The sequence below is a fragment of the Ranitomeya imitator genome, chromosome 1 (genome assembly GCF_032444005.1).
Source record: "Ranitomeya imitator isolate aRanImi1 chromosome 1, aRanImi1.pri, whole genome shotgun sequence".
Taxonomy (NCBI): domain Eukaryota; kingdom Metazoa; phylum Chordata; class Amphibia; order Anura; family Dendrobatidae; genus Ranitomeya; species Ranitomeya imitator.
The window spans coordinates 15,725,727-15,738,336 of NC_091282.1; the positions used below are offsets into that span (position 1 = coordinate 15,725,727).

The 12,610-nt window shown below is 43.1% G+C and overlaps 1 protein-coding gene across 4 annotated transcripts in view; it reads left to right on the forward strand.

Moving 5' to 3' along the window:
• LOC138657409 (zinc finger protein 585A-like) overlaps positions 1-12,610 on the forward strand; it is a 186,745-nt gene that overhangs the window by 99,430 nt on the left and 74,705 nt on the right. For 2 of the 4 annotated variants that reach the window (XM_069745182.1, XM_069745175.1), the window contains exons 5-8: positions 9,484-9,581; positions 9,658-9,736; positions 11,324-11,421; positions 11,544-11,661. In XM_069745182.1, the coding sequence (XP_069601283.1) occupies positions 9,484-9,581; positions 9,658-9,736; positions 11,324-11,421; positions 11,544-11,661 (393 nt within the window). Of the gene's footprint in view, positions 1-9,483; positions 9,582-9,657; positions 9,820-11,323; positions 11,422-11,543; positions 11,662-12,610 lie in introns of those variants that run through there. The other 2 variants (XM_069745178.1, XM_069745180.1) reach the window with 2 other exon arrangements.

The window sequence follows — 12,610 nt, forward strand, 5'->3', positions numbered from 1 at the left end:
GACGATGCAAAAAAAGTAGGAAACTGGTAACATCGGCGCTATATATACAGAAATATAGAGAAAATTTTGTGCGCAATATCTCGAGGCGACAATAGTGTTATCTATGCTTGATATTCCCCAAATCTTGGAATTCCTCCAAGCTGGGTTTGAGAAGGCCTAAGACCCAGCATTCTGAAAGTGCAGATTTCGGCTCTGAGTGTTTTTATAGACCATCCACTAGCAGGACATGCATGGATTGAACGATTTGTAAATGCCACAATCCGAATAAGACTCACGGTTAGAGCCTACGTCCCACCTTGGGATTTGAACACGGTCTGAAATGGATTATGCAGATCACCATGTGAACCACTTGAGAATTCAGATATAAAATCTCTCCCTTAAAACTGCATTCCTGGTTGCTATAAAAGCTAGATGAATTGGGGAAATACAGGCATATTCCATTAAAAGCCCATACCAACGCATCTTAGATGACTGCGTTATTCTTAGATTAGACCCTGCGTTCTTGCCAAAACTAGTGACATTCTTTCATATTCGGATTTCCTAACAAATAAGCATTTCCCACATGCATTCAGGCTGTCTAGCAGCCGCAAATTGCGGCTGCTGCGACACAAACTAAATCTCCGAGCACGCCCAAACTACTAGAACACCCGAGTATTCTCGGAAATCTCAAGTAACAAGCATACTCGCTCGTCACTAGTAGCTACCATATAATCCCAATTCTTCCAAACGACTTTTCAGCATCAAGAGAGAGTAATAAAGAAGGAATTTTTGCTTTTCTACATGTGAAATTAAATGTCGTCCTCTTCTTATGCTGTCAGAGGCTGCCTGAATACAGCTTAGTCTGAATGCATTTGGAGTAACCTTTCTGAGATTTTAGCGTAAATCTTGATGTCCGAATTTGAGGGCTATAGGCCTGTAGTTTAGGGTTATCTCTGGATCATTACTTGGTGGCCTGTAAGGATTCCGTTGGGAATTGACCTTTATTGATGGCGGTACTAAACATATACATTAAGTGATCTAAAAGATGGTGACTAAAAATTGTATAATATTCATTCGGTATTGTCCCGGCAGGCGCCGGGAAAGGTCAGAGGCGCACTGCAGTACTTTGCTCTGCCCTCAACAGGGCAGACAAAGTACACCGGAGCCAGAGCCGCAGCATGAAGACAAGAAGAGGATGCTATCTGATGAAGATAGGAGGCTCCGGACCGGACCGCGACACCCATCGGACCCGAAACGAATCGGGACCGCTCCTGGGTGAGTATAATCGAACCTCTTTTTCTCATCTTTCAGGATACATCGGGCGCTTATCTACAGCATTACAGAATGCATTACAGAATGCTGGAGATAAGCCCCTGATGCTGGTGGGCTTAGCTCACCTTCGATTTTGCGGGTGACAGGTTCCCTTTAATAGCAGAGACTCTAGGTTTCATTTGTTGTTTTTTTTTTACCTTGTTGGCCATAAGTCTAGACATTTATGGGACAAATAATAATTAAGGTTAATGGAGTTGATAAGTTTATCATTGTCCTCTAAAAGAATGGATTTTAGATCTGCTCTGAGATGGAGTATAATAGAATGAGATTTCTCTGTGAGATTTTGGATCTGTTTTTCTACTTCTTCTGCAATCCTTTGTGAAATTTCTTGTATTTTTTTCTGAATTTTTCCTTTTATACTGAGAATGTAACAGTATAAGGATCCCTCGGAGAACGGCCTTGTGAGCGTTCCAGTTGGTAGTTGGGGAAATATCATGTATACCATTTTCTAGAAAGTACAATTTATTGGCTTTTTCAATCTTTCCTTTATATACTGGAGAATAAAGCACAAAGGAGTTGTGCCTCCATAATTTAGAACAGTTGTTTGAAGAAGTAGGCCCCAAAATGAATCTCACAGGCGTGTGGTCTGACCACGTAATATTATCAATTTTTGTTTCTTTGGCTCATTGTAGGGTGTTAATATTTGTCCAAATCATATCACTTCTAGAAAAAGTTTTGTGCTTTTCTGAGTTATAAGTGTTTTCCCGTGAAGAAGACTTGAGACACCTAAATGCATCAAACAACGGCTCTTTTATCAACCAGGTTTTTAATGTAAATATTTTGTTCCCTGACAAAGCGGAAGTATCCATACTCTGGTCATGTATTATATTAAAATCTACAAAAATAAGTACCTTTTCCAGATATTGGGGGGTGAAGAAAAGTTTGGCCGACTTTGCCCATGAGACCTGGAATTAGGGCACAAAGAATTAAGTTATCAAATAAGATAAAATCAGAAGACTTTTGTAGAACGACTTCTCAAGATGTCACTTCGGGGGTTCCAGGTTCCTTTTCCAATGGGGATTGAGGTCATAGCTGGGAATGTTACAGGTTTTTAAAAAATTCCAGCCATCATCAGAATTAAGTATTGGATGAGATTTCCCGTTGATAAATACAGTAAGTTTAGTGGGGAAACCCGATTTGTAGAGAGTGTTATTAGCTCTCAGGATGGTGGGAATAGCCGCAAATGATTTTCTTTCGTTTAAGGTCTCTTTAGAAAAATCCATTAACACTTTTTGATGTTTTCGTATGGAGGAGGCAAATTCTTGTGCTTCCTAAGATAATCTAATAGTATGCTAAACTTCAATTTTTTTTTTCAAACAAAAGACAATCGCTTCCCTCGGGACCTCTCTTGGGAGAAAAGTAGATTTCTGCAACTTGTGAGCCCTATCTATGGTCAGATCGGTGTTGGAGGAAGTTGGTAGAACCTAATGAATGCAGGGGAAACATTTTTTGGAACATCTTGAGGTCACATCTTCTGTTACACTCCTCCAAGTCAGTGAGCTTTTCCTTTAGTGCTTTAACCTCGGGTTTTAAAAGGCAATGATCCGTCTCCAGTATATTCTGTTTGGTGGCTATAGATTCAACTTTTTTTGTCTGTAATTTATTTATTCGTTGTTTCTTATAGCCGCAAATGTTTTGTCGATATTCAGATTTACTTGCAGGATGGAATATGGCAGAAGATCCAACAAGTATTTTACAGATGCCGCAAGACTGTCTGTATTTCTCACTGGGGCGGGAGGTTGACGGATATCATTATTTATGTTTACAGCCGAAACTAAAGGGGGAAAGGGATATGCAAGAGAGGAATTTGCATGGTCCGGTCTTGGTTTTTGTTTGTAAGGGGTTATGTTGGGGGAAATATCTTTCGAGACCTCATCTGTGTCTGATGCATGCCTGGCAGTGATAGTATTCTTGTTGTCACAATTCGTGTTCGTGTTGAGCTGCATTGTAGCTTGTATTGTCTATAGGACAAGGGATATGTGCCTTTGGTTTATTAATATTAAGGGGTTCTTCAGACCGCAGTATCCCTCCCTGTGTGGCGATAGTGACAAAGTTACCAGCTTTATTATTGACACCATGCCCTACAACGACCCCCGATTTATCAGGCTTGATGGTGGGTTTGTATTCTGGAGTCGTGACTGATAGGTGGAGAGGCTGCAGAATCTTGTCAGATATAAATTGAGGGGAATTCTCCAGGTTTAGGGACACTTCAGGAGATTTTCAGAAATTCTGCTGCTGCGTATGCTCCGGCTTTAACCCCTTCCCGACCTGTGACGCCACGTAGTCGTCATGAAAGTTGGTGCCAATCCGGCCTGTGACGCCTATGTGGCGTCATGGAGGGATCGCGTCCCTGCAGATCGGGTGAAAGGGTTAACTCCAATTTCATCCGATCTGCAGGAACAGGGGGAGTGGTACTTCAGCCCACGTGGCTACGATCGCTCTGATTGGCTGTTGAAAGTGAAACAGCCAATAAGAGCAATTTGTAATATTTCACCTATGAAACGTGGCGAAATATTACAATCCAGCCATGGCCGATGCTGTAATATCATCGGCCATGGCTGGAAACTGCGATCTGCCCCCTCCCAGTGTCCGTCCGGCATCTAAGATGGGCGCCGCCATCTCCCAAAATGGCAGGCGCATGCGCAGTGCGCCCGCCAAATCTGCCGGCCGGCAGATTCGTTACAGGTACATTTTGATCACTGGATAGGTTATATCACAGTGATCAAAATAAAAAAATAGTAAATAAAGCTCCCCTTTATCACCCCCATAGGTAGGAAAATTATGAAATAAATAAAATACATTTATTTTTATTTTTACACTAGGGTTAGGGTTAGAACTAGGGTTAGGGTTGCAATTAGGGTTAGAATTAGGCTATGTGCACATGGTGCGGATTTGGCTGTGGCAGTTTTCCATCACCATGTAAACCTATGGAAAACCAAATCCGCTGTGCCCATGGTGCGGAAAATACCGTGCGGAAACGCTGCGTTGTATTTTCCGCAACATGTCAATTCTTTGTACGGATTCCTCAACGTTTTACACCTTTTCCTCAATAGGAATCCGCAGGTGAAATCTGCACAAAAAACACTGGAAATCCGCGGTAAATCCGCAAGTAAAGAGCAGTGCGTTTTACCTGCGGATTTTTATAACACGGTGCAGAAAAATCCGCCCACGAATCCGCAACGTGGGCACATAGCCTTAGAGTTAGGGTTGGAATTTTGGGTTCAGATTAGGGTTAGGGGTGTGTTGAGGTTTAGGCTTGTGGTTACGGTTATGGTTAGGGTTGGTTGTGTGTTGGGGTTAGGGTTGTGATTACGGTTATGGTTAGAGTTGGGATTAGCATTAGGGGTGTGTTGGGGTTAATTTTGGAGTTAGAATTGAGGGGTTTCCACTGTTTAGGCACCTCAGGGGGTCTCCAATCACGACATGGCGCCACCATTGATTCCAACCAATCTTGCATTCAAAAAGTCAAATGGTGCTCCCTCCCTTCCGAGCCCCGACATGTGCCCAAACAGTGGTTTACCCAACTATATGGGGCATAAGCATACTCAGGAAAAATTGTACAACAATTTTGGGGGTCTAATTTCTCCTGTTACCCTTGGAAAAATAAAAAAATGGGGGCTAAAATTTTTTTTTATTTTCACGGCTCTGCGCTATAAAATTCTGTGAAGCACTTGGGGGTTCATAGTGCTCACCACAAATCTAGATAAGTTCCTTTGGGGGTCTAGTTTCCAAAATGGGGTCACTTGTGGTGGGTTTCTACTGTTTAGGTACATCAGGGGATCTGCAAACGCAACGTGACGCTCGCAGACCATTCCACCAAAGTCTGCATTTCAAAACGTCACTACTTCCTTTCCGAGCCCCGACGTGTGCCTAAACAGTGGTTTACCCCCACATATTGGACATCGGGGTACTCAGGACAAACTGGACAACAACTATTGGGGTTCAGTTTCTCATGTTACCCTTGTGAAAATAAAAAATTGCGGGCTAAGAAATAATTTTTGAGGAAAAAAAATGATTTTTTTATTTTCACGGCTCTGCGTTATAAACTTTTGTGAAGCACTTGGGGGTTCAAAGTGCCCACCACACATCTAGATAAGTTCCTTGGGGGGTCTAGTTTCCAAAATGGGGTTACTTGTGGAGGGTTTCTACTGTTTAGGCACATCAGGGGCTCTGCAAACGTAACACGATGCCCGCAGACCATTCCATCAAAGTCTGCATTCCAAAACATCACTACTTCCCTTTCGAGCTCTGCCATGCGCCCAAATAGTGATTTACCCCCACATATGGGGTATGAGCGTACTCAGGACAAACTGGACAACAACTTTTGAGGTCCAATTTCTCCTTTTATCCTTGTGAAAATAAAATAATTGTGGGCTAAAAAATAATTTTTGAGGAAAGAAAAATGATTTTGTATTTTCATGGCTCTGCGTTATAAACTTCTGTGAAGCACCTGGGGGTTCAAAGTGCTCATCACACATCTAAATAAGTTCCTTTGGGGGGTCTAGTTTCCAAAATGGGGTCACTTGTGGGGGAGCTCCAATGTTTAGGCACACAGGGGCTCTCCAAACGTGACATGGTGTCCGCTAACGATTGGAGCCAATTTTTCATTGAAAAAGTCAAATGGCACTCCTTCCCTTCCGAGCCCTGTTGTGTGCCCAAACAGTGATTCCCCCCCACATATGGGGTATCGGCGTACTCAGGACAAATAGTACAACAACTTTCGGGGTCCAATTTATCCTTTTACCCTTGGGAAGATAAAAAAAATTGTTGATAAAAATCATTTTTGTCACTAAAAAGTTAAATGTTCATTTTTTCCTTCCATGTTGCTTCTGCTGCTGTAAAGCACCTGAAGGGTTAATAAACTTCTTGAATGTGGTTTTGAGAACCTTGAGGGGTGCAGTTTTTTAAGAATGGTGTCACTTCTGGGTATTTTCAGCCATATAGACCCCTCAAAGTGACTTCAAATGTGAGGTGGTCCCTAAAAAAAAAAATGGTTTTGTAAATTTTGTTGTAAAAATGAGAAATCGCTGGTCAAATTTTAACCCTTATAACTTCCTAGCAAAAAAAAAATTTTGTTTCCAAATTTACCACTAACATGAAGTTCAATATGTCACGAAAAAACAATCTCAGAATCGCTAGGATCCATTGAAGGTTCCTGAGTTACTACCTCATAAAGGGACACTGGTCAGAATTGCAAAAATTTTTCATTAAGGTCAAAATAGGCTGGGTCATAAAGGGGTTAATGTGTCATCGAGGGCTGGAGATCCTGCAATGTCAGCCTGAAATGTGTTTCCTGCCCCGATGAGTCCAGGATATGTGTGGTGTGAGGATTATATGCTCCTGGCAGAGCTGTGTAGTTGATTTGCAGGGATTTCCTCTGGAGCTGCGGGTGTTATGGAGAGCCCCTGATGTGAGCTAGCAGGGAGAGCGCTGGATGAATTACCTAAGTGCAGGGGCTCCCTCGGTGCTCAACGGTCGTTCTCCTTTTGACTAACAACGGAGCTGCCTGCTTTTTTATCAGCACAACGTTCTGTGTCATTAAAGAGCCTTGCTGATCTGTGCAGTGGTCAAGGAGATTTACTCACCGCCGTGGATCTTTTAGTGCTTGCGTGCAACGCTTGTCCTTTCTTTGCAGGTAGGGCTTCTGAAAGATGCATGACTGTAGATCTTCAGTGGCATTACTAGGAGACATCCCGGCCTACCTTCTGTCCTCTTGTTTTGAGGCATTGTAGCTCCTAGGGAGGCCCAAGATAGCTCAAAATGTTCCAAAAAGGATCCCGAGGCTTCTAAGTCGAGTAATATAATCCAGGTCTTTTGAGTTTCCTTCAAAAAGACATACCAGGCTCAAGGTATTCAGAGCGTCAACAGAGTGCAGCCATCGTTTTGCACTCCCAACATTGTTATTTTCCATACACGGACGTTTGAAGTCTTTTTGCAGGACACATTTTGCATTTTATTGTATAATGTGCTGAAAAACAGAAAAAAAATCCAGCTGAGGTGGAACAGTTAATAATAAAAAAAAATCCACATTTTTTGGGGGGTTGTTTTTCGGCATTTATTGGGCTGTAAGAACGACCTCTCTGCAATTTTCCAGGTCAGTTATGGTGACCCCCATCTTGTGGGGGATTTTTTTAGCATAGAGACACATCACTTTATCTTCCAAGCTGTGTGACGGCTTTCCTTCTTGAATGGCGCACTGACCTTTTTATTGGTATAATTTTGGGCACCTGTGACCTTTTTGATCGTTGTGTTTTTATTGCATGTTTGGGTAGGTGTTTGTGTTGTTTTTTATGTGTTGTTTTTTTTTTCCTTTTGGGGGACAAAGCAAAAATAATGGGGACTAAAACTTGAGATCCTGTTAATTCCTGGCTTCATAGGAAAACCATGGAGGCAGAGAAAGGTCTTCTGAAAGCCCCTGGCTGTCATGGCAAACATCTGTTGAGACCCTGCGATTTAGTGACTGTCAGGAGAATGGGACACCCAACTACATAAAGGGAACCTGTCATGTAAAATAACCTTAACCTTCAGTCATGGGGTTAACCTGCAGATTAATAATGTTTTGATCTTGCCCGGCGCCTGCACTGAGAGCCCCTCTGCCTGGAGGAAGTTAACTTTATTCCCCCTGCAGCATTCGGCTTCTAGCCATATAGTTGCGGTCGGTGCGGCTTCAGTGACTCCTCAGTATATAGTGAGCAGCAGCTGAATCTGCACCCCGGCACTGACTGACAGCCGGTTCTAATGCTGAGCCATAATGCGAAGTCGGCTGTCAGTCAATGACCCGGGGGCGCGGTAATTGCCGCCGCTCTGTATACACTGACCGGTGACTGTAGCTGCACCGGCCTAAACACTGACTGGAAGCTGAACATTGCCAGGTGGGATAAGGTTCATTTCCTCCAAGCAGTGGGGCTCTTAGTGCTGACACTGGGCAGGTTTAAAATGCTATTAACTTGCAGATTAACCTCGTATCTGCAGGTTATTAGTGTTATTTTACATGACATGTTCCCTTTAAATGGCAGTGTCAGGCTGTCGGCAGCAGTGAAGTGGTTAAATGGCAGCAATCAGAGCTCACTCCACCATTGTGCACCTGGCATCCTCCATATATGAACACCAGATATTAGGAATGGGTTAAAGAGTCTTGTCACATAACGTCAGAATGCACGGACGGGGTGTCCTAGCCTCAAGGGCTCTTCATGGGGTCTGAGGAGAACGATATAAGTGGGATGGTGACGCAGGTGTTGGCCCTGCAGGGACATCGGGCCGCACAATGCTGGTAATAATCAGTGTAAGTCTCCCTTAAACGGTTGTTCGTTCAGAAGAATATGTATTATAGGGCTTTTCTGTGGAATCTGACCAGACAATCTCCTTGGTTCCCCGTGTTCATCAGTAAATGCCCATGACCCCGGTGCCGGCTCTCTACTGTCCTCTCATATTACACATTGATAATCACTAGCCTCTGCGTACCGGGGGCTCCCCACAACACCGTCCTCCCAAGTGCTGTGACTTCATCCGTTAGCCGTACATGTGCACTTTTCTCCTTCGGAGTCAAACTCAGAACTTTCAGCGCACTTGCCTATTTTTCTGTTTATATTGATATTTATCACTATTTAAAAAAGTATAAAAAGACAGTAACTCGTCTTTTAATAGGAGGACGGCAGGTTCTCTCCTCTTAGAGTGATCCCAGGGGATCCTGTCCAGGAGGGAGGCCGTGTCCTCATGGTAACATCATGAGCTCTCCAAAAACAATCACTGGTAAATGGTAACCGTCCTTCCCCTAATCTCCATAACAGCGCATTAAGAGAGAAGAAACCGATGGATAGAAATGTGGAGCTTTCTCCAGCTCCCCTGTGGTTCCATCCCTGGTGGAGAGGGAACTTGGAGAAGTTCTATTTCTTAGTACGGCTCCTCCATCTGACTGGCGAGGGTCTTCTCTGTCCCCCTCCTCAGGGTCCTCATCCTCCGAGTGTAGAGTAGAGAGCATTAGGCTTTGGCCTCATTGATTATCACTTCATACTTGGGGGCCACAATGTGCTGGGACCTCGGTACCGGTGGTGAGGACCACAGCAATGTAATTTAGTCCCTGATACAGAAACCTAGAATTACCGATTCTGAGAGGCGTGTCTCATATATAGACAGATACACGGCAGGTGATGTATTCAGTCTGTGTCTCCACAGATGGATCCAGGAGGAGAAATCCATCAGAGAGATGTCCCCGTCCTCTGTGTCCCCAGGACTGTCCGGAGGAGAATCACAACATCCCGGAGGATCATCAGGTAGATGACACTGAAGCCTCCAGAACATCTGACCATGAAGTGATGGGACCTGAACTCATTACATTTTTCTTTTTAGGGTGAAGATCTGATTGATATTCAGGTTGCAGTTATACATGGAGCTCAAGAGGCGATCGCAATATGGGCCGATCAGCAGGGTGAGGAGGGGAGACTGTCATGTCTGTTCTGTGGTCACCTACTATTACTCCCATCATCTTCTCACATGACACAATCTATAGTGGTATGTAAAAGTTTGGGCACCCCTGGTCAAAATTGCTGTTATTGTTAACAGTTAAGCAAGTTAAAGATTAAATGATCTCTAAAAGGCCTAAAGTTAAAGATGGAATATTTCCTTTGTATTTTAGGTAAATAAAAATATATATTTTATAATTTTTTAAATTTAATAAATTGCAGAAAGGGAAAATAGGACAGTTCAAAAGTTTGTGCACCCTCGGAGATTTGTGTGCTCAGATAATTTTGACCAAGGTTTCAGACCTTAATTAGCCTGTTAGGGTTATGGCTTCTTCACTATCATCATTAGGAAAGGACAGGTGATGCCCATTTCCCAGCTTTATAAAAACCCAGGCTATAAGAAGATAGTAAAGTGTTTTCAAGTTGCTTTTTCCTTAGTTCCAAATGTAGTTAAGAAATGGCACTTACCAAGAACAGTGGAGGTCAAGATAAGGTCTGGAAGACCATGCAACATCTCAGTGAAAGCTGCTCATAGGATTGCTAGGGAAGAAAATCGGAACCCCCGCTTGGCTGCACAAGACCTTCAGAAAGATTTAGAAGACTGGAGTTGTCGTACATTGTTCTAGTATTCAGAGAAAATTGCAAAAATATGGCCTTCATGGAAGAGTCATTAGAAAAAAACCTCTCCTGCATCCTCACCATAAAATTCCGCATCAGAAGTATGCAAAAGAACATCTAAACTAACCTGATGCATTTTGGAAACAAGCTCTGTGGACTGCTGAGGTTAAAATAGAACTCTGTGGCCACAATGATCAAAGGCATGTATGGAGAAAAACGGGCACAAAATTTCAGCAAAAGAACATCTTTCCAACCATTAAGCATGGGGGTGGCTCAATCATAATTTTGGGGTTGTGTCTCAGCCAATGGCACGGGGAACATTTCACAGGAGGAAGGAAGAATGGACTCAATACAATTTCCACAAATTCTTGATGCAAACATAACACCATCTGTAAAAAAGCTGAAGCTGAATAGAGGAAGAGGATGGCTGCTACAAATGGAGAGTGATTTTAAACGCATTTCAAAATCCAAAACAGACGACCTCAGAAGGGGCAAGCTGAAGATTTTAAAATGGCCCTCACAGTCCCCTGATCTAAACATCATTGGAAATTTGCAGCTAGACCTGAAAATAGCAGAGAATGCAAGACGACCCAGGAACCTCACAGACCTGGAGGAAGTGTCCATGGAAGAGTGGATGAAAATCCCTAAAACAAGAATGGAAACCCTTGTCTGGCTACAAAAACCGTTTACAAGCTGTGATACTTCTAAAAGGGGGCCCAACTTGGTACTAACCATACAAGGGGCCCAAACTTTTGCTTCGGCACGTTTTCCTTTTTTTTGCCTAAAATACAAAGGAAATTTGTCAACTTTATCTTTATCCCTTAGTGATGATTTCTTCTTCAACTTGCTTAACTGTTGACAATGATGGTAATTTTGTTCAGGGGTGTCCAAACTTTAACATTCCACTCTATTCCATCACTGTGTGTTTCCTACAGATGAACTCGTGGAAAGAAATCAATCAGAGAGATGTCCCCGTCCTCTGTATCCCCAAGACTGTCCAGAGGAGAATCACAACATCCCGGAGGATCATCAGGTAGACGGTGCTGAACCCTGTACCGGATCGGTGTATCAGGGGACATTTCTGAGCGAGGTCATAGATGTCACAGATTTTGGTGGTTTCTTGTATTGTGCTGATTGTTACATCTGATATATCAGGAGGAAGATCTGACTAACATTAAAGTGGAGGATGAGACAGAAGAAGAAGCGATGACGAGGGGGGATCAGCCGTCTGTAAGTGGCGGGAAGGCGGAGATTCAGATAGATGTTTCCACAGGTATGTAATAGTGACTGGCACGTGATGATGATGACCGGTGTGTGATATCGTGTGAAGTCTCCAGTGTGTGAAGCTTTATTCACTGCTCACTACAGAAGTGTCCGGTGATGGCGCAGCTGCTCCTGTACAGAGTCCGGCGGTGCACCGATGAATAACGGGGTCGTCTTCACACCGCTTATTAATGATTTAGGAAGCACATATTTAATTTTTCTAATTATACATTTTTTCATATTACTTCCATCCATTACTTTCATATTTTTCTTACACAAGTCCTGTGCTGTCATATAAATGTCTGAGCTTGTGATTCAGACGGAACCTCCAGTGGAAGATTCCCTATAGAGAAGCAGATGGAGGCACTGTGGACGCACGTCTAAAAAGGGCGGTCGACCACAGTTTTGTGCAGCTCTGAAAAGAAAGACATCTCTGAACAGAGGCCAGACAGAGGCCAGAATAACCCTGCTGCCTCATTATAGGGAATGAGTCCCTCGGAAGTGTCATTTGAATCACGTATTTTGTAAATTTAGATGGAAACACTAATGTAAGTGCTCATTCTAGAGCACAGGATAAATGTGATCCAAAACGTCCCCGAAAATGCCTCCTATAAAAGCTTCTAGTCAACCCAAAAAAAAAAAGTCCCCACAAAGATTCCTTATTTGATAACAGAATTGTAGGAGGTGTCCACATTACTGAGAGCCACATCATTTTGCAAAGCCTTTGTGCTAACAACAAAAGAAATCCACCAAAATGCACCCTCCTCCTGAGCCCCACAGTGTTTTTAAACTGTGGTTAGTGTCCATATATTTAACATTAATGTACCGAAGATCCCCACTTAATTTACAAGGTGTGTGTCTCCAGAAGCATGAGCTGAGCATAATCTACTGGGCATTACAGTGTACTGGGCACTATAATGTACGGGACACTATAATGTATGGGGCACTTCAGTGTATGG